This window comes from Microcebus murinus, chromosome 12 (genome assembly GCF_040939455.1).
Source record: "Microcebus murinus isolate Inina chromosome 12, M.murinus_Inina_mat1.0, whole genome shotgun sequence".
Taxonomy (NCBI): Eukaryota; Metazoa; Chordata; class Mammalia; order Primates; family Cheirogaleidae; genus Microcebus; species Microcebus murinus.
In genome coordinates, this window is record NC_134115.1 from 34,277,609 (window position 1) to 34,303,302 (window position 25,694).

Consider the following 25,694-nt stretch of genomic DNA (forward strand, 5'->3'; position numbering starts at 1 on the left):
TCTTTCAGGACTTTCCTCAAAAGGCACTTTTATAAGGAAATTTGTTTAATATTATACCCTTCCCCCATATTCCCTCTTCACCATAATTGCTTTATTTTTTAATAGCATTTACCAACCTCTAATATACTATAATAATATTTTGTCTGTCTTCTAACACAAATACAGGGATACAAATAGGGATTTTGGTGTGTTCGAATGCCTGCTGTATGTATCCTCAATATCTAGAGCAGTGCCTGGTGAATAGTAGGCACCTGGGAAATATATTTGTTATAGGAATGAATTTCAGTCTAACCAGTGATCCAAAGAAATAATACTCAATGCTATCTTTACCATTTTTGTTACATAAAATGTCTAGTTTTATTATTAAAATTAAAAAATAAAATTCATACTAAAAACCCAGATATTCCATATTTAGACAGTAGATTCAATGTATAGTTCAAAGGGTTGTGATTATATTATTACATCTTCTAATGTTTACTGTTGGGATCATTCAAAAATAAAGTATGTAAAGTGTGCTATATCCTAGAATAGAAGGGGCTAAATGAAAACAGGAAAAAATAAAGTGCTGCATTATAGTGTGCTACTTTTTGTGCTTACTAAACTAATAATAAGGACCTTTGCCTTGGAATTTGTAACAGAAAATGTTCATAATTTGGCAAATAAGAACAGATAATTAAGCTGAATCTATTCTGTATCTGTATACAGAATTAAGTAGATATAAGCTTAATCATGTCAGTCATTTATTGAATGTTTAATTTGTTGAATTGTAGGGATTGTACTAGATAGTTTATATGTATGTTCTGCTTTAATCTTTGCAGTACCCTGAGAGGTAAGTAATTTACAGATAAGGAAACTGAAGCTTGGAAAGGTCAAATAATCATTTTAGGGAGTGAACATAGACCTGAGCTGTTATGCCAGGTTGTCAGATACCATGCTATTAACCATTTATATTGTAAAGCAAGGGAATAATAGAAAGTGGTAAACAAATGACAAATCATGAGTTGCTTCTAAAGGATAAACTAAGTAAAATTTACTATTTTCCACTGACCAGGAAGTTAAACACTGGATGTTAGGTGGTGAAAATAATAATAGTGGGCGAGTTAGGAAGCTATTTTTGCTCTCAAGAAATTTACAGTCTAACAAGAAGTTTATTTAATTTGAATTTAGAGATTGAATTTCCATTTTTTTAGTGTTTTATAAATTAACTAGCACTGGATTGAGCCTCAATGTTTATTGAGTAAATTAAGGAAAAGGTTGAAGTTTTAAGGGAGAGTATTTAGATGATCATCTTGATGGGATATTTTCCTATGTAGATGAACCAAGTAAAGACTCATGAAACTGTATGTTTATTAAAGGAGAATTATGTTGACTATAGTAAATTTGAGAGAATGCTTTTTTAAGCCTTATCTGTTTTGGTTTTTTTTTTTTTTTTAATAGCAGCTTCATGGAGTTTGGCCACAAGATGTTGTTGATGGAACATGTGTAGCAGTAAATAACAAGTATCGACTGATGGCATTTGGTTGTGCAAGGTAATTGATAGAAACTTTTGAATTTTTAAGGATTATTGCCCAAAATAATGTTTTTTAAACATAAGATATTAATATACTTATAAATCTTATGACCATCATCATTTATGAATCAGCCTTACTATGAAATATAAAAGCGTTTTATTAGATTGAAGCAAACAAGTAAAGGGCAGATTTTGGAGGTAGAAAATTTTAATTTGTATTATAAAAGTGAGCTTTTCTTTAGTGGTAGAAAATCAAGGTACAAGTTAAAAGAATAAACAGCTAAAACCTAGGTTCTTTATTGTTTAAAAGAGAATCTAAAAGATATTTTTCCTTTTTTAACTCCTTTAAGACATCGGTGTTGACATTGAATTGCATATTTAAAGCTCACATACACTTGTGAGGGGAGGGGGGGAAATGGGCATTTATTGAAACCTTAAAATCTGTACCCCCATAATATGCCAAAATAAAAAAAAATTAAAAAAAAGAAAGAAAAAAAAATAAAGCTCACATACATAAAGTCAGTTTCTTGCTTTAATTCATCTAAGGGAGATTTTAGAAATCAAATTGAATAAAATTATTTATTCATCAAATGTCTATGTCTCTATCATTACTAGGCACAGTTCTATGCATTTGGGATACATTAGAAAACAAAGATACCTGACTTTGTTGAGCTTTTATGTTAGTTTGAATAAAAAGATTATATTAGTTATAGTAATGCCTTTTTTCGAACTCTTTCTTAAATATAAAATTCCATTTTGCCTTCAAAATAAGACTTGGTTGTTCTATAGAACATAAATCTAGTGTAGTCTCCAGCCACATCATTTCTACCTAAGTTAAATATCAAAGATTTTTTTATTAGTACAGGTAATCCACATATTATGAATCACCTTCATTACACTCTAAAAAACCTCTTTGGAAAGTGGGGGAATCCTTATCCTTGACTTCAACTTGTTCTGAACACACTGCTTCTCACTGAGCGGTTAAATGTGAAGATACATGTAAGTTTAACTTAGTACAGGCCGGGCACAGTGGCTCACGCCTGTAATCCTAGCACTCTGTGAGGCCACAGCGGGCAGATTGTTTGAGCTCAGGAGTTCGAGACCAGCCTGAGCAAGAGCAAGACCCTGTCTCTACCAAAAATAGAAAAAATTAGCTAGGCATGGTGGTACATGCCTGTAGTCCCAGCTACTCAGGAGGCTGAGGCAGAAGGATTGCTTGAACCCAGGAGTTTGAGGTTGCTGTGAGCCAGGCTGATGCTACAGCACTCTAGCTAGGGCAACAAAGTGAGACTGTCTCAAAAAAAAAAAAAAAAGTTTAACTTAGTACAAGAAAGAAGGAAAAGCATATTTTTTTTTTATATTCATGGATTTGATTGACATTTTGCTTAGAAATTTTAAAGCTATATTCGTGATTACATTTTGCCTATAATTTTCCTTTTTTTTACTTTCCCGGCTAACCAAGCTGTGCTTATCTCATGAAACAAGTTGAGGAAGGGCTCCTCTCTTTATCTTCTCTATTCATCTTTGAATGTATGGTAGAATCTGCCAGTGAAACCATCTGGACCTGGAATCTTCTTCTTGGGACTTTTTCGGACTGCTGACCAAATTCAGTTTTAAAAATAGATTTAAGAAGATTTATATTGCCGGGCACGGTGGCTCACACCTGTAATCCTAGCTCTCTGGGAGGCCCAGACAGGTGAATTGCTCGAGGTCAGGAGTTTGAAACCAGCCTGAGCAAAAGTGAGACCCCGTCTCTACTATAAAAATAGAAAGAAATTCATTAGCCAACTAATACATATAGAAAAAATTAGCCGGGCATGGTGGCACATGCCTGTAGTCCCAGCTACTTGGGAGGCTGAGGCAGGAGGATTGCTTGAGCCCAGGAGTTTGAGGTTGCTATGAGCTAGGCTGATGCCACAGCACTCATTCTAGCCTGGGCAACAAAGCGAGACTCTGTCTCAAAACAAACAAACAACAACAAAAAATTATATTTTCTATCTCTTCCCAAGTCATTTTGGCAAGTTGAATATTTCTAGGAATGGGTTTCTTTCACATATGCTGTCAAAATTTATTGACATACGTTATAGTTCATATACCGTTTTAACTTTAATACTGTGAAATAAAAACAGGTATAAAACAGTATGTAATCCAGATATTTAGTTTAACAAATAATTGTAATACAGACCCTCAGTCCATTCACAGCTGAGTCAAGAAATAGAACATTGCTTCTATCATAAGCTCCCTCTACTACTTCCTAATCACAGCTCCTATCTGCTCCCTGACTCACTTAGTAACCAATTTTCTGTCTGTTGTATTATGATCTTTTTTGAAATATAATTTTACCACCCATGTACATTCCTGAAGAGCGTAGTTTTATTAGATTTTGTACTTTATATGAATAGAATCATATTTTATGTTTTATCTCTTTCAGTCAACATTGTGAGATTCATCCATGTTGTTCGCCAGTAGCTGTAATCATTTTTTAAATTGATTTATAAATAGTGTTCCAGTTTATGAATATATTAATATAATAATGTATCACTTTGCTGTTGATGGACATTTGCATTATCTCTTGGTTTCCAAACAAAAGTAAATTCTCTTACATAAACCCAGTCAATATCTTTATAACACATGAGATAATGCTAAGTCCCTAATAGAATCTAATACCCACTTCATATTCAAATTAACCCAATTGTCTCCAAAATAGCTTTTATAGCTCTTTTGTTCTAACCAGACTCAATCAAGGTACATTAATTATATTTCGTTATTGTTTCTCTTTGGTCACCTTTTACCTATTACAATCCTTATACCTTTTTTTCTCATTTTCATGGTGTTGACTGTTTTTAAATGTCAGGTCAATTCTTTATAGAATGTTTTACATTCTAGATTTACTTCATTATTTCCTCATTATGACAATTAGTTTCTGTGACATCTGTAATAACCTGGAAGCTGGTTCTTCTTGAGCAAATATAGTCAAATAACTGGAAAGCTCACATGTCAGGCTTGGAGAGCATTTAGAAAAAACTCACAGAAGCAGTGGCAAGTGTGGACTTCCCATATTACATGCATTCAGGGCTAGTACCTAGGAGTCTACCAAGGCATATTAGAATCCAGAAGAGGTACTCCAACCCTCTTGGCTTATAAGCGATGTGACTAGGAAGTACTAACCCTTTCGCCAGGGAGTCTTGGCTTACAGCCTTTCAGTCAACTGTTTTCATCATTTAGGAGACTACAGGCCCTTCCTCTGGCATTATCCTGGGTTAGGGTTGAAGTTTTTTTATTGTAGCTGTGTGATATAACAAACCAGTAGCTTCTAACCCTGATCTGCTAGCCCTTAACCATGACTAATTGCCTTGAACAGTAGGCTGTAGCTGGTGTCCTTAGGGTTCTATGAGAAGCCAGCTTTCTTTTAGGATGCCAGTTTGCAGAGGCTCGGTCTTGAACAACCTAACTCTTTTTTTAGATTTAAAGGTTTGATTAGAATCTGGTTACACATTTTTATCATAGGTCATGATGTGTACTTCCTATGGTATCACTGAGCAATAATGTTGAGTTGTCCCAGTATTAATGGTGCCATAATATTTTGATTATTTATGTTGACAATAGCCATATCTCTATTATAAAGATGTTTTTGGCTTTGGGATTATTAAGTAGTATTTTTTAATGAAAATATATTTTTCTTTTATAATGGGCTGATGAGAAATGGAAAGAAAAATATTTTTTAAAATATAGGCACTATAGGATGCTTAAAAGATTGTCAGTCTTTTATAAGTAGTGACTTAGCACTTCTTTCTTATAAATATTTAGACTCCTTCCTGACTTGTTAAAGCTCAGCAACCCAGGGTTTAACAGCAGTTGACAGTTGTCAGATATAAAGCAAAAATAAACAAATATGCCTGCTATGTACTTTGTGTTATCTCTCAGCAAGAAATAATCTATTTGGGCAGGTAGTCTGGACATTTTTTCCAGGTATTTAGCTTCTAAGATGAAATACTCTCCCAACTGAAACAACCAAGAAAATGGACAAAAATATGAAACAACTGTTTTGAATTCAAGACGTGAGGCATAAGGGAACAAAACACAATAATCTGTGAAAGATGAGAAACAAAATGAGCTCTACAACTGCCCCAGCTTTTATTACTTTGAGAGTGTTTCCAGGGTGCAACACAGGGATGGGGAGATAGAACCTGAGTACGTGGAAACAAAAGTAAAACATAACAAGAGAAATTATCCAAAATAAAACAGAGAAAAACAATATTATTAACAAAAACAGTGTCAGTGAACTGTGAGACAGCTTCAAGCAGCCTACCATTATAGGTATTTTTACTTAGTTCTAGTCCCAATCCTTGAGAAGAGGTAGATCCTGGCTGGGAATAGAGCAAAGTTGGCATGAGGAAACCATCTGATTTTTTTACTGCAAAAGAACATGTGAAGGTGCCAGAACATTCTGGCAGTCATAAATAACTGTCATCCTATGTGTACAAACGCAGTCTTGGACTAAAAATATTTTAAAAACAACATTTGTTTCTCTTTTTCATTATAGTAAATGTTGTGTGAGTAATGTAACTAAAGTAGGCATCTTATTTTCAAATGCTGAATGTGTATTAATTTTTTGCTCCATAAGCAGAAATGGAATTTTTTAATGGTCATTGTAGTTCAATTTTGAAATGTAGCTTAGAAGTAATACAGAGATTTTAGTTTTGGTTTCAGACCCCTCATAGATTTGACCCTTGTAAAGATGTATTTGTTTTTGAGGCAAGATCTCACTCTGTCTCCCAGATTGGAGTGCAATGGTGTTATCATAGTTCACTGTAGATTCCAACTCCTGAGCCCAAGAGATCCTCCCATCTCAGCCTCCCAAGTAGATGGGACTACAGGCATGCACCACCATGCCCAGCTAATTTTTTAATTTTTTGTGTAAAGATAGGCTCTTGCTATGTTGCCCAGGCTAGTCTTGAACTCCTGGCTTCAAGCAATGCTCCTGCCTTGGTCTCCCAAAATGCTGGGATTACAGACATGAATCACCATGGCCAGCCAGCCCTTGTAAAGATTTTTAAATGAAGTAATTACATACACCGTATACACAAAATACCACATACACTATATATCTAAATATAAAAAATGGTGTGAAAATCTTTATAAATTACCACCTAGGCTAAGAAATAGCACATTACCAGTCCTGACGAAGCCTCCTATTTACCCTTCTTTGATACCTTTTGTAAGGCATGTACTATTAGAGCAGTCACTAATCTGAAATTTGTGTACATGAGTTCTTTGTTATATTTCTACCACAGATATATTTATTATATATTTAACTAGTGTGTGTATATATATCAAATATATTGTATATAGAAAATATACATATGTAGAGAGAGAACAAATATATATATATATAAAGTTGACCCTTGAACAACACAGGAATTAGGGGCATTGGCTGCCCACACAGCTGAAAATCTGCATATAACTTTTGATCCCCCCCAAGTTTTTTAACTACTGATAGCCTACTGTTGAGTAGAAGTCTTACTGTTAACATAAACAGCTGACTGACATATATTTTGTTTGTTTTATTTTAATATATATATAATATTAAAGTAAGCTAGAGAAAAGAAAACATTAAGAAAATCATCAGGAAAAGAAAATATATTTAGTATTCATTTAGTGAAAGTGAATCATAAAGATTTTCATCATCTTCATATTGAGTAGGCTGAGGAAGAAGAGGAGTTGGTCTTGCTGTCTCGGGTGGCAGAGGTAGAAGATTTGTGTATAAGTGAACACAGACATTTCAAACTTATGTTATTCAAGGGTCGTCTGCATTTGCCATCCATGTTAATGCATGTGGCTGAAGTTCATTCGTTTTCAGTGATACATGGTATAGTACTCTAATAAGACTACTATACCAATTTATTTTTCCTTTCTCACGTTGCTGGCCATTCAGGGTGTTGCCAATTTTTTTTTTTTTTGCAATTAAACACAATAATACAGTGAACATTGTACATATCTTCTAATAAAGATTAGACAAGAATTTCTGGGATATATCTAGAAGTGAAATTGCTAGATTAGAAAGCATATGCATTTGTTCAAATGTTGTGATGACTGCAAATTATTTACAAAATGGTTTTGTTCAAGTTTATACTCTTACCAGTAGAACATAAGAGTTCCCATAATAATGTTTTTTTCTATTTGTATTTGTCTGTCTTCGCTAAAAGCTTTTTTGTTTTCACAGTGGTTCCGTGCAGGTTTATACAATAGATAGCACTACTGGAGCCATGCTGCTGTCTCATAAATTAGAGCTAACAGCAAAACAGTATCCTGGTGAGTTTTTCAAAAACATTTTAATGTTAATGTACTGGTAATTCTAAGTGTAGTGAGTGCTAATTTAAATTAAACAATACATGTCATGCTACTTACTGGTCAAATACTAGAACATATAACAATATTCTACATGACCAAGGATTTCTATGTAACTAGAGGCGTTCCTGGGATATTCTTTTATCCCTTCATTTAGTCTTTTCTCTCCTTAGTTTTAGCCCTATATTTCTTGTCTAGACTTTGCTATAGTCTCTTACTTGATTTCATTGCCTCTTATTTATTGCCTTCCAATTCAGTTTATTCATTCAACAAATACTGAGTACATACTATATGCTAGACACTGTTCTAAATGCTGGGTACACAGTAGTAAATAAAACAAAAGTCTCTTTTTGAACCCTTTAGTGAATCTTCACTATCCATAGGATTATGGCTTAACTCTTTGTGTCATTAGAAATGCTTTTGACTGAAATTAACAGAAAACCCAACTTATTATGTATTAAACAAATAGAATTTTATTTTCTCAAATAGTAAGAAATCCAAAGGTAAGCTGCTACTGACCTTTGTTTGACCTTTTTTCCATGGTCACAAGTTAGCTCCTGAGCTCCAGTCATTACTTCTGCAATCGAATCGAAGAAAGGAGGAAGCAGAGCATATCTGATTTTTTGATCAGGAAAGCAAAACTTTCCCCAGAAGCATCCCCACCTCTTGCCTCCTCCAGCTATCTTCCACTTACATCTAATTGGCCATAAATGTGTCACCTGGCTACCTTAGGCTTCAAGGAAAACTTGGAAAGTAAGTGTTAGCTTTTTCAAGCCTGTTTACGGCAGAGAGAGCAGGGGAGAAGAAAGATGGGAATAGGTGTTAGATTAACCAGCCAACAGTGTCTACATGTGATATATAAGGCCTTCTGCCACATCTTTCTGGCATTGTTCCTTGGTTCAGTCCACACTTGGTGTCTCTAATTTTTACAGTACCCTTAGGCTAAAAGAAATGCCAAAAGTTCTATTTATTTAGTAGTTAGATCTAAACAACTTAGTAAGTATGTATGTGGTAGCAACCTAGTAACAGTTTTTTAAAAGTATCCATAAATGGAAAGAATATAATGATTTCATTTCATTCTTAAACATAATTTTTTACTAATGGAATGTGTGTGTCCGTTGGCTACCGCAGTTTCTCAAACATTAAGATTCAAACTGGGCACAACTACCCACATTTCCTGTTCCATACTGATTTTTACAGAGCACTTAATTTTTATCATAGCAACTCCTGAAAACTCATCTTCACAAAGATGTAACATCAAATGAACTGCAGCTATGAACTACCTGTAGCTAGTAGTTTACATTGTGTCTAACAGATGCTATGTATCACTGTGTGTCTCTTAAAAATCATCTCATGGCACCCGTGTAAGTTCTCTGCACAACTCTGGTATACCTTGGCACACAGGCTAGGAACTGTAGTCTTAAGATTTACTCAACTTCACCAGACTACCTGCACATTCATAACTATCTCCATGCTGTTTGATACCTTTGACTCTCCCACTATTCTCTTTATCTGAAATGTCCCATATTTCTAGATAAAGGGTATGTATTTACTTTTTTAAGACACAGCTCAAGGGAAATCTCTTTTTATGAAGTAGGTAGATACTATTCCCTCCTGTGCTTCATCATGCCCTGCATATAACCTTTTTCTTAGCATCTATAATACTTTATTGAACTTAACTATGTTACAGGTCTTTTTCCCCTCCTAGACTGTAAGCCTTGAGTGTAGGATGTTACCCATCTCTTTATACCAAGCTAGTTCAGCTTAGTGAGAGGCACATAGTAGAGATGTGATGAATGAATCAATCTTTTTAAGCTGATACTAGTGACCATACCATGGATATAGCTCTTTGTAGTCTCAGCTTCACATAGATATCTTTTATTAGATTGCCTGCCTTGGGCAAGCTCTGAAATTTATCTCTTGTCCCTAACATGCTGTGAATCTTCAGAGGTAGAAGTCACAATCTCTAGGGTTTAACAGAAAAAATTCAGAGAAAAAGCATTTTATCTCAGTATTTTTTGGTTGTTTTGAGATATTTAAGTATTCTGTTCAATACCTTAGTTGTTTCAGTGTGTAGAGTCATTCAGGCTATACCACCAAAAATAGAAATTTGCTCCTTTATTTTTTATCGATCTTACTGTGTAGCCTTTTTAAAGGCCTGCATATATTTTTCTCTTAATGACAGTTTTGCTGTAACCTTATCCCCATTTTAACAGAGACTGATTTGTACAAAGGCAAAGACTTTTAAGATTATGCAATTAAGTTATTCAAGCTAATAGCAGCCAGAAACAGCTTTTGCTTCTTATAAGTCACCTGTGCACTGAATTTGTTCTGCATAGATCAGGCCAAAACTAATGGTCTTACTACATTTAAATAGCCTTAATGAGCGGATTCATCTCTTTATTTGAAACAGTCATGCCTTTCTGTTCATTTAGATTTGAAGATACAGATTGTAAACAATACTAAGTATTTTTGAAGCAATCATTTATTTTTAACTATTCTCAACTATTTCTTAACAGACATTTGGAACAAAACAGGAGCTGTTAAGTTGATCAGATGGTCTCCGGACAATAGTGTTGTAATAGTGACCTGGGAATATGGAGGCCTTTCTTTATGGAGTGTGTTTGGAGCACAACTGATTTGTACACTTGGAGGAGATTTTGCGTAAGTCCATAAAGATAATTTTTAGATAAAATAACTCCTCTCTTAGATAATACATGCTTACAGAAACCTTGTATCATGGAGCTACCCTTTTTGCTATATTTGACTCTTATCCCCCTCCAAATTTGTAAGGTTCAGAATTAATATGTTCTGATTACATTCATTCTCTGAATATCCATTTTCTTAAAACTTATAGTTCATTCAGTAAAAATGTCTTTATTTATTGAATTCCTGTTGTATGAATGACAGCATGTAAGACTCTGGCTGAATCAGACATAGTTCTGCCTTGAGGTAGCTAATCATCTAACATGTGCAGTAAGCCATGTACATAAATAATAGTAGGAAGTAGAAAGTTATATTATCTCATTGGTTAATGTACATTAGCCCAATGGTTAATAGGAGTGTGTTGATATCTCTGTCCACTTTATATACTACCCTGACCCTCAGTCCTGATGAAATGAGGACACCTTTCCAAACTATATGATTCCGGCAGAAACTTGCCTGACCTGGAAAAATATGGCTAAGTGATACTTAGGTATATTAGGGTGCAGTTTTGTATTTCATTTATTACTATGTATTTCTATTTTGAAGGAGTGAAATCAATTTGATTTTTAAAAAACTAAAGCTAAATATTATATGCATTATATATAATTGGAAGGCTCTATTAAATGTAGTTACTATTCTGTTTCAGTTATAGGTCTGATGGTACCAAAAAAGATCCTCTTAAGATTAACTCTATGGTAAGCACTTACTGTTAAAAAATTGGCATAGTATTAAAAACTTGGATTTTCTTCCTTTGTTCTCTCACGATAGTCTGATAAAATCACAAAGGTATTTTAGTTTCAGCAGACTTATCCTTATATACTTCTTGCTTTGATTATATTTTTTTTAATTGAGAGGCTACCTGATTTTCCAATTTTGAGGGTTTTTTTAGATGTGTCCAGCAAGCCCTCGTCATCTTTGTGACAGTAATGACTGTCCAGATGAGGCATTGCTTGTATGACTCACTGGCATGACTTCTCATGACCTGCTTTCTTTTAACATGAAGTAAAATGCTTGGTCATTTTTCCTGGAGGACATGCACTTATGTATTGAGCATATTTTTAAAACTTTCCATAGATGTCTGTCAAGAGAATTTTAGTCACTGTTGTAACAATACATATTGTTGAGTATCCCTTATCCAAAATACTTAAGGCCAGAAGTGTTTCAGATTTCTGAATTTTTCAAATTTTAGAATATTTGCATATATATATAATATAATGAGTTATCTTGGGGATAGGACCCAAGTCTAAACACAAAATGCATATATGTTTCATATACACATAGACTGAAGGTATTTTAATATAATATTTAAAATAGTTTTGTTCATGAAACAAAATTTTGACTACAGCCTATCACATGAGGTCAGGTATGGAATTTTCTAGTATGATATCACGTCAGCACTCAAAAGAGTTCGGATTTTCAGATTAGGGATGCTCAATCATATTTTTATTTTTACCTATTTTCAAGAGTTTCTGTAGAAAACAATGAGATATAACCCCTATTTTTACATAAAAAATATTTTATTACAATAGCCCTTCTGTGTACCATCCTGAAATTTGTAACTCTGAGGCTTATCGCTTCCTTTGTCTTGCTTCACACAGGAAGGCATTTTCTGATCTTTGATTTCTTCAAGAATTAAAACCACTATAGTTGCCTTAAATAGTAGTTCCCAGCCTTTCACCACCAACCACCCCTTTTGATGTCTACCCCCACCTCCATAGTTTAAGTTTTCAGCCAAATAACATTTCTATAACCGCCAATCGTGCTTCTAAATAGCATGCAACAGTCAGTGTTATCAGCCTCACTAAGTTGATATTTTAGCCACAATCTAAGCATTTTATGAGCCCAGGAGTTCAAGGATACAGTGAGTTATGATTGTGCCACTGCACTCCAGCCTTGGCGATAGAGTGAGATCCTGTCTCTTAAAAAAAGAAGCTAAGCATTTTTTTCAACTTCACCAAAGGAAAACATAAAACATCTATTAAGCTTTTGAAATTTTGCAACAATTCATGGATTCCCCCCTGCCCCCAGTCCGTTAACATTTCCTTGGCTCAAAGATTAGGAATCACTAATCTTAAAAAATACTATCATGGAACCTAGTTATAGAATATTAAAACTGAATGGGTCTAGAGAAGTTTATATGAACCTTCTCATTTTACACAGGAAGAAACTTACACCCTGAGGAACCAGACAGCTTGGCCAAGGTACTATATAACAAAAAGCCAAGCTATAATGAAAACTCTAGTCCCACAGCTTCCCATCCAGTGTGCTTTGATCTATACAAAACTCTATCTGTTATAGGTGCTTCTTTGCCATGCTTCTGCTAAGTAACCTGGGTCACCTTTTGTAAGAAATTTCTTTGTATTTGAGAGGCCGCTAAATTAAATGGAAAAGTTAAAGAGCACAGTAGATTTTTCTTAGGTTTGCAATCATGAAATTAGTGATTCCCTCTGGAGATAGCTAAGAGGTGTAATTCTAAGATGGTGTAATTCTTGTCTGAGTTGTTTGGCATTGTTTCTCTCCAACCTTCAGAAGTCATTATGATGCTGTCATTGATTATTTCAGAATTTGAATATTTGAAGACAGAAATGAATTTAAAAAATCTTTATTGTTTTGACTTTTTTCTCCCTCCTCCTCCCTCCAAGAGCTGGGGTGCAGAAGGCTATCATCTATGGGTAATCAGCGGATTTGGTTCTCAAAACACTGAAATTGAGTCTGACCTCAGGAGTATAGTTAAACAGCCCAGCATTTTGCTATTTCAGTTTATCAAGAGTGTACTCACTGTAAACCCTTGTATGGTAAGTATATTTAAAACTGTGATTTCTATAGTGTCTTTCATGTTAGAATTTCATAGAATTCATTATGACACACATGTTAAGTATACTCCTAAAATTGGCATATGATCTTTTGTGTATTTTCTGTAATTCTTTTTTAAAATTTATATTAAGTTTATATCAAAATTTTATTTCTGAACAGGTTTTGGTTTTTTTGGTCTTTTTGTTGTTTATTTTTTAAAAGGGTCACAAGAAATGTGAGGGAAAGCAATGTTTATGTATTTCCTTGAATAACTTGAAAAATTTGGTCTTTAATAGCATTTCCCAAGGTGTGTTCCAGTAGCACTATTTATGAGAGAGATTAGTAGCAGTTCCACAGCATTAAAAAATGTTTGGTTTTCACGCAAGTGTAAATTTCTTTATTATAGGGCTCCAGAGTCTTTTTTATTTTTGAGACAGTCTTACTCTCTTGCCCGGGCTAGAGTGCTGTGGCATCAGCCTAGCTCACAGCTCACAGCAACCTCAAACTCCTGGGCTCAATCAATCCTTCTGCCTCAGCCTCCTGAGTAGCTGGGACTACAGGTATGTGCCACCTTGCCCGGCTAATTTTTTCTACATATTTTTTTTAGTTGGCCAATTAATTTTCTATTTTTAGTAGAGAGGGTCTCACTCTTGCTCAGGCTGGTTTCGAACTCCTGACATTGAGCGATCCTCCCGCCTCAGCCTCCCAGAGTGCTAGGATTACAGGCATGAGCCACCAAGCCTGGCCCAGAGTCTTACATATGCTGATGTGCATCATGAAAATCCAGGAATTGGTATATAAAAAGCCATATTACTAAGCTATGAATTTTTATGGAACACCTTGAAGAAAATATGTTTAGGAACCTGCTTTGGGAAACACTGCCCCAAATTACAAACTCATGTATATCATTTTCTGAAATAATGTGTATTGATATTATTATATATTACAAGTATATAAAAATAAATATTACATGTTAGAGATACATATCTTAATACCTACCATCAATGGCTTTTTGATGGCTATTTGGTGCAACAAATTTTTAATTAAAATTTATATTGAGAAAGAATGTGAAAATAGCCTGGATCACAGATCCCATTACTGCAGTTGAAGATTAAGGATCCACAGAAAAAACAATAGAGTATTTCTTTCTCCCCTTTCCCATCCCAAATGATAATTTAAAAGCACCCCTGAGTTTTATGTCAAGATAGTGTTTGGACTAAAATGGAAAGGTGACGGGGTAGGGTACTGCTCTGTGTGATTTGAATAGTTAATAAAGAGTCTGCCTACCTTTGAGAACACTAGATCTCTAGTTGAAAACCTATAATCACTAAGAGCACTATTCTTTCTAAATATTAGGTTATTAAGTATGGAATGTCTGATTTCCTTAAGTACTAAGTTTGACAGTTGATTATCTCTGACATTTCACTTGGACACTTCGTCGGGGCGGGGGTGTTTTTGGTGACAGTATATTCTTTCAAATGCACACTTTGGCTTGATTATCTTTCAAATTATTTTTTAGAGCATTTTTTGCAAAACCAAGGAAAAATCAAAAATTTGTTATTTTTTAATATAAGTTCCATCGTGGGAACCAGTGCAGTGCAGACAACTTGAGATATCAACAAAGTGTTTGGGAAGGATGTGCCTAAAGAACACACAGTACTTTGGTGGTTTGAGAAGTTCCGTTCTGGTGAGCCACATAGGTGACCTGAGACCAAAGTAGATGATGATGAGCTGAAAGCTGTAGTGGAAACAAATCCATCTCAACCTGCATGTGAATTAGCAGCAAGGTTTGACATTACTATCCCAACAATACTGGACCCTTTGAAACAAGTGAACACGGTATAGAAGCAGAATAGATGGGGTACCACATGAATTAAGCAAGCATCAGAAGAGAAATCTCAAAGCTTGCCTTTCTTTGCTGTCACGACATAAAGGCGAACCATTTCTACACTGTATTGTTACGTGTGATCAAAAATGAATTCTTTTTGACAGTCACAAGCATTCAACACAATGGTTGGGTAAAGATGAAGTGCCAAAACACAGTCCAAAACCGAATATTCATCATAAAAAAGCTAGTGGTGTCTATTTGGTGGTCCAGCGCTGGTATCATCCACTACACCTTCATGAAACCTGGTCAGTCGATTACAGCAGATGTCTACTGCAACCAACTGGACGAAATGATGAGGATGCTTTCAAGTAAGCAGCTGAAATTGGTCAATAGAAACAGGCCAATCCTCTTGCAAAGCCACATGTCACAAAAAACAACACTGCTCAAACTACAGAAGCTGGACTTGGACACTCTCTGTCATCCACTGTATTCACCAGGCCTTGCACCAACTGACTATCATTTCTTCCAAGCTTTGGACCTCTTCTTGTAAGGAAAAGTAGTCAATTCTCAACAAGCTGTGGAAAATGCCTTTCACGATTTCATCACCATTCACACTCTAGGCTTCTATGCTGCTGGCATAAGCAAGCTACTGTTAAGATGGCAAAACTGTGTCAATAGTTTAGGCAGGTACTTTGATTGTACTGGTTCTTGTTTGAGATATAATAAACTTTTGATTAGAAATTGGTCATTTCATATTTAATGCCTAGTATAGCAGTACCTAGGATTGTTATGTAGTCTTTGTTCTCTATGAAGAAAATTAACGTTGAGATATATGGTACTTTTCCTGTAGTAAAACTTTCCCCTACCTAATATTTTTATTTGCTTTTCTCTTTTGCCCCACTTGTTCATCTTTTCCATCTTCAAGAGTAACCAAGAACAGGTGTTGCTTCAGGGGGAGGATCGGTTATATTTGAACTGTGGAGAGGCTTCACAAACCCAGAATACCAGGAGTTCTTCAACACACTCTGAGCATAAGCCTGGTCGAGAAAAGAGCCCATTTGCAGATGGAGGGTTAGAGTCTCAGGGGTTAAGCACTTTACTTGGACATCGGCATTGGCATGTTGTGCAGGTAAATCTTCAATTACTGATTACTAGTGACTTAGTCCTTGGTAAGAGATACCTGGGACAGATTATTAAATATTTCATCTGTTACTTCAGGAAACAGATTCATTTTAACCTTTTTGACTGTCATGTCTCTCTTCTGTGTTCTTTTCCTGTTGTCTTCCTTTCTTTCCACTTGATGTAGAATATGTCCTCACCTACTCTAAGTCCATTAGTAGTGTCAGAAACTAGAAGTTTATGTTTTGCTCTCTAATTGAGGATAACTGTTTATTTTACTTTCAGCACCTTTTTTGTATAAATCTAGTTCTATGGATTTGCATAGGCATAAAAGTATAGTAATTTCATGGAAAGTGGCAATATCAATTAGTAACCTGTGCAGCTGACATTATAGTCCTAATGGGACCACATTGAGGTTAATCACCTGACTTTGGACCCAGATTACAGATTTGTGGTTAGTAGAGAACTTTATTAATAATTTTATTTAATCTTACTCTAAATTATTTATTCTGATACCACTTTTACATTATCAGTTTCTTTTAGCAATTCTGATAAGTTGGCATTTAACATGGAGATTAATTCTGAATTTTGATACCAATTAAAAATAATTTGGGGAAGTCAATAAATTGAAATTTCTTAAAAGAAACTTGCACACATAATTTGAAAGTTCTGAGTATTTTCTTTTCCCCTTTGATACCAAATGTTCTAGGTACATGAGAGCCTACTCTTGTATTAGTTTCAGTCAGTTTCTATGTTCACGATTCTTTGCCTTACTTCTACTCTCTATAGTTTTACCTTACTAGCTTAATTCAGCTCACATGTTATTTTCAGTTGACTTTGAGTAAAGATAATGAGAGACAGAAAAATGATCATGTGAAAGGTTGAAGGAGGAATATCTCCTACATTGACATGTGGTATACACTAAAAGAAAATGTATTTATCTTACATTGATAAATTCATGAATCAAACAATGTACATACCATTTTATAATTAGTAACAATTTTTAAATAAAACTGCATCAGCTACTTCCTTGACTAAAATTTTCCACTGCTCCCTTCTCTCCTATAGCCATTTCTCTGCTATTTTCATTTCCCCATACTTTGAACTATTCATTCTACACTGACCTAGCATCAATGCCAGTTCTGCCTAGCCAGGTCTGTGTTACCAGAGAGCCAAGTAGAGCAGAGGATCAAAGAAGGTAGGTCTGGAACTCAAAAATCCATCAGGCAATAACAAAAATTGAATTTCCTTCCAGCTCAAAAATTTAGTGATTCTGTGATTTTTTAGCCATCTATGAAGCATCCTATATAAGAAGCAGAAACACTGATTTTAGGACTTAGGTGCTAGCTAGATTCTTCTGTCATTCTATTTTCTGGATAGCAAAAGATATTTTAAAAGATGGCCTTAAGTTTTTCAGTTTCCTTAAAAATGATGTCACAAAGCAAGACCTCGTCTCTACAAAATATATTAAAAAAAAAATTAGCCAGTCATAGTGGTGTACACCTGTAGTCCCAGCTAGTCACGAGGCTAAGGCAAGAGATCTCTTGAGCCCAGGCATTTGGGGTTACAGTGAGCTATGATGATGCCACTGCCCTCTAGCCTGAGTAACAGAGTAAGACCCTGTCTCAAAGAAAAAATGCCACAGTTATACTGTCAAAACAAATTATAGTAGACTCAGAATTGTTAGAGCTCGAAGAACCTTAGAGATCATATGGTCCAACTGGATTTGATACATGAAGAAATTGAGGCTGCTCAGGGAAGTTATATGACCTGCCAAAGGTCATACAGCAGAGTAATGGCAGACCTATCTTTCCCATGATTTATGTTAAAGTCTCTAATGTATTTTAAAACCTAGGTCCTAGGTTTTATTGAATTATATACTACTGACCTTGAGCTAAAACTTAGAATTTGCCTATTTGAGATTGTTTTTACTTGTAGTCACTTTGTATTTTGCTGGCACCACAGCCACATGATTCAATGTTGTATGGTAGTAGGGTAGTTTACATTGTCTATATAATGCTACAGCTTTGCCTTACAGGCATTTTAGCCATTAATGATGACTCAGAAGAAACTTAGGTACCTGCTTTAATTCTCCCTTCAAAATATCCACTTTTCCAGTATACATTACCACATCCTCCAACAAAGTTGATTTGTTTCCGTGATTTATACTTTGTGTGTTTCTTGTATAGCTTAGAGTTCATCTAATGAGCTTCAACTAATTCCTCTGCTCTTTCTGTTGCTTATCTAGTGTACTGGATTTTTTGTTTGTTTGAGTCTGCTACCATATACTCCTTAGCTTTCAGATCAGAAGATTGTATGTTAATTGTTCTTCCTGTAACTAAAACAAAACAGATATATACTTGTCAGAAGCATGATTAGTAGCTGGTGGTAAAGATGGTACTTTGCTAAAAAATTTTCCCATCTGTGAACTTTTTAAATTTTGAAAGTAGTTTGTTGACAGCATAAATAATATGAATTTTTTTTTAAATTAAAAGTTTCTGGTTTAAGCTATGTTCCTTCTCAGACTGCATTATTTTAAAGCTCAGTATTTTGCATAATGTAAGCATTTATTCCTGGAAGGTGCATAAATCGATTATTCAGTGTTTTGAGAGTGTCGGTTTGATAGTTAACCTGGCTATTTTCTCTAATCCACCAATGTATATCAGGTATACCAAGTGTGGTATTTGGTACAGATCAAATCTTCTAGTAGGATAGCTCTCACAGTCTCATTAGTTACAGATAAAACTATTCTAGGCAGAAGACAGGATTTTAGCAGAATGACTTTAAAAAAAAAAAAGGAAAATAGATTCAGGTTCTTTAAGAGAAACTGAAAAATCTTGAGATAAGAAAGATAGAGATTCTGTACCTTAGCACTCAGTTTTCCAGTGATGTGGCATGACTTTTGTGCCCTGGGTATGCATTCATGACCTGAGTTACTTCATTACACATTAGCTGCCTCTTTCCTTCTGCCATTTCCTGTTGTCAGTATTACCAGTAGAACTCAGAGTTCAGATGACACATAGATCAATAAAAGTAATGTACTGGGGAAAATACAAGTTTTTGTTTTAGTCTGTATTTTGTAACATCTTCAGACACAAAACTGCATGAAAAATAAACCTTTATTTTAAAATTAAACCTTGACTTTTAAAAATAAGCAATTTTCAATTTGTGGCACTTCATAGACTTATGGGTTAAAAGAATAAATTGTTTTCTCTTATAGATTCATCACAGTGTGATCATTTGAATAAAATTTAACTTTGGGGTTTCCATGATTAGAAACTCTTCAGTGTTGGAATCTACTTTTTCAGTGACATCTTAGCTCTCACGATACCACTCACACATTTCATAAGTACTAATGAAACACCAAGGTTTAGGGGAAGTGAGGATTCCTTTTAGTGTCATAGGTAACTGGCACAATTATACTCAGCTACATCCTTCCTTAAGTGAGTATTTTTTTTCTTTTTGTCTCTTTTGTACAAATTTATGGGGTGCATGTGCAGTTTTGTTACATGCATAGATTACATAATAGTCAAGTGAAGGCTTTTAGGGTATCCATCACCCAGTGATGTTTAGGTACAACATGCATTGTACCCATTAATCAATTTCTCATCATGCTCCCACCCTCTCACTCTTCCAAGTGTTCATTATCTATCATTCTACTCTCTACTTATATGTGAACACCTTTTATTAGTGCCGCCTTATGAGTAAGAACATACAATATTTGTCTTTCTGTGCCTGGCTTATCTCACTTAAGATAATGACCTCCAGTTCCATCCATGTCACTGCAGAAAACATGATTTCATTCTTTTTTATAGCTAAATGGAATTCCATTGGGCATATATACCACATTTTCCTAGATGGACACTTAGGTTGATTCTATAACTGTGATAGTGTGAATAGTGCTGCAGTAATAAGCACACAAGTGCAGATATTTTTTTGATATAATGTTTTTGTTTCCTATGGGTAGATACCCAGTAGTGGGGTTGCTGGATTGAATGGTAGATCTTATTTTTAGTTTTTTGAGAAATTTCCATACTATTTCCCGTAAAAGCTATACTACCTTCCCACTAAGAGTTGCCATTCCTTCACACCCTTACCAACATCCATTATTTTTTGTCTTTTTAATAATAGCCATTCTGACTCAGGTAAGTTGATCTCTTTGTGGCTTTAATTTACATTTCTCTGATGGTTAGTGATGTTGAGCGCTGTTTCAAACAGCTGTTGGCTATTTATGTCTTTTTAAAAATGTTCATGTCCTTTGCCCACTTCTTAATGGGATTATTTGGTTTTTTGTTATTGTTGAGATGTTTTAGTTCATTGTATATTCAGGATAGTAGTCCTCTCTTAAATGAGTAGATTGCAAATATTTTTTCCCATTCAATAGATTGTCTCTGACTCTGTTGATTATTTCTTTTGTTGTATAGAAGCTTTTTAGTTTAATTAAATCCCATTTGTCTATTTTTGTTTTTGATGCCTGTACTTTTAAGGTCTTAGTCGTAAAATTTTTTGCCTAGAAGAGTTTTCCCTAGGTTGTCTTCTAGTATTTTTATAGTTTTGCGGTTAAGTTATTGTTTTGGGTTTTTTTTTTTTTTTTTGAGGCAGAGTCTCGTCTCACTCTGTTGCCCAGGCTAGAGGACTGTGGTGTCAGCCTAGCTCCCAGCAACCTCAAACTCTTGGGCTCAAGCAGTCCTCCTGCCTCAGCCTCCTGAGTAGCTAGGGCAGCATACACTGGGATCTATGTTGGTAGAAATAGGCTGGCTGAATCTTGGGCCTCTGGGTTGGCTTAATATAAGGTTGGTGGTTGTAGCAGTAGACTAGGCAGGTAAGCAGGCTCTCAAGCCCCTGGCGTGGCATGGGTGATGGTGGTAGCAGTGATATGATGCTTATCTGGGTCCTAATTGTCGTGTGCTTTTAGTGGTTGCAATGGGCTGTGCATGCTGGCCTCTGGGCCAGCAGGTGGTGCTTGCAGGTAGGAGCCAGCAGAGGTGATAGTGGTAAGATGTTTAGGCCTAATCTCAGTCCCCCAGAAGAGTGCTCAGGTGTCCCAGGTGCACTCTGTCATGTCTATCTTGGGAAGTAGGAGGTTGAAGCCAAGTGGAGTCAGACCAGGCAGGCACTCAAGTCCCTTAATGGCCAATGCATGTACCAACTATGATGGGTGGGGCTGAGGTAATCGTCAGACCCCTGGCAGAATATTCAGGTTAGGGGCAGCAGCCACCATGCTGGGGTCCTGCTACAGGGAGGGTGGGGCCAGCCACAGCCTTGGCTAGCAGGCGGGGGACACATGTCCTTCTCACACCACAGTCTCAGTGAGGGTCACTCCCCAGTCCCAGCTGTCACAGCCATCCCAGCTGACTAATAAAATCTAGTAATTCATGTTTAATCTGTAACTCAGCCCTGAGCCATAGGATCCTCCACCCAGCTCAAGACTAACCCTCTGCAGCAGCTCACATCCCACTCAACTCCTGAGGGCAATGCCTACTTCCCAGTACCTGTGGCCACAGCCCATACCACTCTCACTTCTCAGCTTTGGCTACAGGAACCCACCCTACCATTCAAACCCATTCTTCAGTCAACAGCTCACATTTCTGTAACACTTAGGACTGGCACATCTAGATCCCAGGGATAGCATGGAGCCTGTTAGAAGCTGTGATCAAAAGTAGTGTCTTGCTGTAGATGTTTAGGTTTCAGAAAGAGCATGGGACCAATGGCCAGTTCTCTCCCTGGAGCAGTTCCTTCTTACAATTTCTCAGTCATTCTCTAAGTTAGATTTGGGATTGGGAGAGTGAAGGTACTCTCCAGTGTGAAAGTGGACCACAGAAACACTCTAACCCTCTCCTCATATTGAGGAATTACCCTAGTTCCCAGCAAGTTCTGGCCAAGCAGGTTGCCTGTAATCTTTCTCCTTCCTAGTATTTGGTGTTTTCTTTTTGCTTTTCTGTGGAACTCTCATGTTCTCTCTTGGAAAATGTATTCAGAGTGTGATTGTCAACACACTATTTTGGTTCTTCTAGGTGGATTAGGTGTGCATGAAATGTTTCTAGTCTGCCATATAATGCTTATTCATAAAATCATCAGTTTTCTTCACATAACTGGAGAGGCAATGAGGCTCCAAACTAGGTTCTTGTAGCCTTCCCCTCTGTAGAACTCAGCCTCACGCCAAGGTCAGGTCTTCCTTGGGCTGCAAGATCTATTTTTCTTTTCTTAATCCAACAAAAAGAATTTCACTTCCAGGCTCCTAGAAAATTGCTTTTAACTTTAATTTCACCACCCAATCATTACCTCGAGGTTACCATTATTCCAAACTCATTTTATCTTTCATAATGCATTTAATTAATTGGTCTGAACAGTACAGTACATCTCTTAGGATTCAAGCTAAACATTCTTCATGCATATACCATGACACTGTTATCTTTAATTCTGTAAAGTAGTCTTTCCTAAACCACTATTAAGGTTAAGAACTTCTAATGTACTGAAAGCTATTGATTTAGTTGGATTTTAAGTTGACTTTCTAGTTAATAAGTGAACTATAACAAAGAGTTAAATTTATCAAGGTTAATACAGATGTTTTCAGCATGTTGCTTTTATTTGATTTTTGTTGTATCTTCACATTACACAAACAATTTTATTGGCTTTTATTACACTTTACGTGGCTTTTTAATTTGTTTTCTTTTTTTAAATATGTGACAACTTTTCTTAGAGTAAAATTAAATAAATTGTGTTTTGTAATCTATTTAGTTTGAATAAATTGAAGCTTTTCTTATTCCAGGAACAGAAGACTCTTTCTTTGTTCAGTTCTATTAATTCTTAACCCGCTTTCACCATGTGCTTATGAAAACTGTTTAATCAGTGGGCTAGAGAGATCAGTCTCAATAAAGCTAGAATTTACTTAATTTACATTGATATCCCATAGAGGATTCTTTAAGCTTAAAGGTTTTGTTAGGGTAATACAAAGATATACAAAGATGTAAAACAGATAACATGGGAAGATACATTTACCACTTATGTTGTAGATGAAGAGTTATTGTCTCTTGATATATTAAGAGTTCTTGTAGATGAATAAGTTGAACACCCCAATAGAAAAATAATAGCTTACACACACTCTTCCATGTTTATGCATGTTTGTTTACAGAATAAAAAGCCAACCAGTGATTGTCCCTGAACAAGAGAAAATTTTATTTGTAATTTTTACATTTTTATATAATTTTATAAGCATTGCTTTTTAGGAGAAAAACTTAAAAGTAATAAAAATAATTCCATTAAAAACCAAAAGTTTTGCTGAGCATGTAATTTTATTAGGTAAGGTTATTTTGGGATGGTCACATCAACAAACGTAAACTGTTCATCTGTATAATCCGTGGCTGCCCTCATGGGTGCTTCTCTAAAAATCTATCAGTCTACATTAGTTCAATATTTAAAACAAACAAACAACATTATGGGGGAAAAAAGAGGAAAGCCTGCTGTCTAGAAACTTGAAATGGAAAGATGTGAAATATTGGCTCATACAAAAACGGTAAATTCCAAGTGCTCTGCTGCTAATACCCATTGTTTGAGGGTGCCTTAAACATTGTACAGGAAGTTGAATCTTATATTGTGATAAGTTAATGCTTAAATACATTTCATAAGTCTTACTAAACTGATGTTGTTTTCTACATAGATTTCCAGCACCTATCTAGAGAGCAATTGGCCTATACGGGTGAGTTGTTATTTTGTTGAGTGTTAACTTTCATTGGATAGCATTTACAGCAAGAGGCATTTGGGGGAGAGCCCCTCAATGGTTGTAATTGATAAGAGTAAAATTTTAGTATTTGATCCATTATGCATTATTAGTACGTTAACATTTACAATTTTGTCAAATATAACTGTATAAATATTTAGATTTTTAAATTTAGCATCTTATATTTAATTCACTTAGGAAACATTTATCAATAGTCTATTTGCCTGACATTATACCAAGCTCTTTATACTTAATAAAGTGTATATGTTTGCAAGGAAGAATTCCTAATTTTTTTGTTTGTTTATTTTAACAGTTTTCAGCTATTGATAAGCTTGGACAGAACATTGCTGTGGTTGGCAAGTTTGGTTTCGCACATTATTCATTACTCACCAAAAAATGGAAACTTTTTGGAAATATCACCCAGGTTAGTCTTTTTTTACATTGATAACTTCCTTCTTAAAGTATAAGAGAAATACAGTGTGAAGTTAACTATAAAGTAAACCGTTGGTTACTTATAAAAAATAAAATCAAATATAAAAAGTCATAGTGGATAATGTCCGAAAGTCAATTGTGATAAAGTACTTGATGTTTGATAAAGTATCTGTGTTTAATAATTGGTTTGTTTTTAATTTTTATTAAGATCAGTAACTATAATTCTTTAGCTTAAGGATTTACCCTTACATTCCAGGGTAGTTTGTCAAATGTGATCAGAATAAATTTCCACAAAATTTGAGATCACTCCTTGCTTGTCTGTATGTGATATATATATATTTGGGTAGTACACATATATGTGTATGTATGTATGCTTGCATGCAGTTGGATTTTGTAAGAATCAAATAGAAGGAAAATAAGGAAATTCACACTTAATAGTGCCTATTTTGTACCAAGTACTTTAAGTTGTTTTCATGTATATCATCTCATTCATCTTCATAACAACCCAGTGATGGCACTATTGTTACCAATTGATCAAAGAAAAACTAGGATCCAGAGTCATTCGTCTGACAAATGATAAAGCCCAGAATGTAAATAAAGGTCTATCGCATGTGGGAATGACGATGCTTTATAATACCCAATTATTTTGAATGAAGTATTTGGTTCCTTATAGAAATATTTATTTTTAAAAATAGGATATGAATTATTATTAATAAAGACCCTAGAGTAATAATTGAGGGTGAACGAGTAGAGCAGAAATAATTTGAGCTCTCATTGTCTGCCTAAAAATATTTCATAAATTTATTACTTTCTTATAATTTCTGATAATAGAATTAAGATAAATACATTTTTTTTATTTTCTTAAGGAGCAAAATATGATTGTGACAGGTGGCTTAGCTTGGTGGAATGATTTTATGGTCCTTGCATGTTATAACATAAATGACCGTCAAGAAGAGGTAAGTTTTTTTCCTCTCAGAAATAATAGATTCTTAAAGCTATTAAAAACATTTTGTTTTATATAGAAAATAGTCTATTGAAAATTGAACAAAACATTTTATTTTTTTAATCAAGAATTTAGCATTTTTTTAGCTAATAGGATTTTCTTTTCAGATTATTACTTTTTTTTTTTAATTTTTGGAGTGACAGTTGGGACTTCCAAGATAACCTTTTCTAAGGGCTTTAGCTGTTAGACATTCTCTGTAAAGTTTGACAATAAAGAAAGTTAAAAGCAAAAAAGTTTA

The 25,694-nt window shown here is 35.0% G+C and overlaps 1 protein-coding gene across 4 annotated transcripts in view; it reads left to right on the forward strand.

The window, feature by feature from the left end:
• RIC1 (RIC1 partner of RAB6A GEF complex) overlaps positions 1-25,694 on the forward strand; it is a 102,987-nt gene that overhangs the window by 58,039 nt on the left and 19,254 nt on the right. For 3 of the 4 annotated variants that reach the window (XM_012738007.2, XM_012738012.2, XM_012738022.3), the window contains exons 7-15: positions 1,438-1,529; positions 7,734-7,822; positions 10,378-10,522; positions 11,211-11,259; positions 13,207-13,359; positions 16,111-16,314; positions 23,962-24,000; positions 24,335-24,445; positions 25,320-25,409. In XM_012738007.2, coding sequence (XP_012593461.1) covers positions 1,438-1,529; positions 7,734-7,822; positions 10,378-10,522; positions 11,211-11,259; positions 13,207-13,359; positions 16,111-16,314; positions 23,962-24,000; positions 24,335-24,445; positions 25,320-25,409 — 972 coding nt within the window. The remainder of the gene's footprint in view (positions 1-1,437; positions 1,530-7,733; positions 7,823-10,377; positions 10,523-11,210; positions 11,260-13,206; positions 13,360-16,110; positions 16,315-23,961; positions 24,001-24,334; positions 24,446-25,319; positions 25,410-25,694) is intronic. The other variant, XM_020289268.2, reaches the window with a different exon arrangement.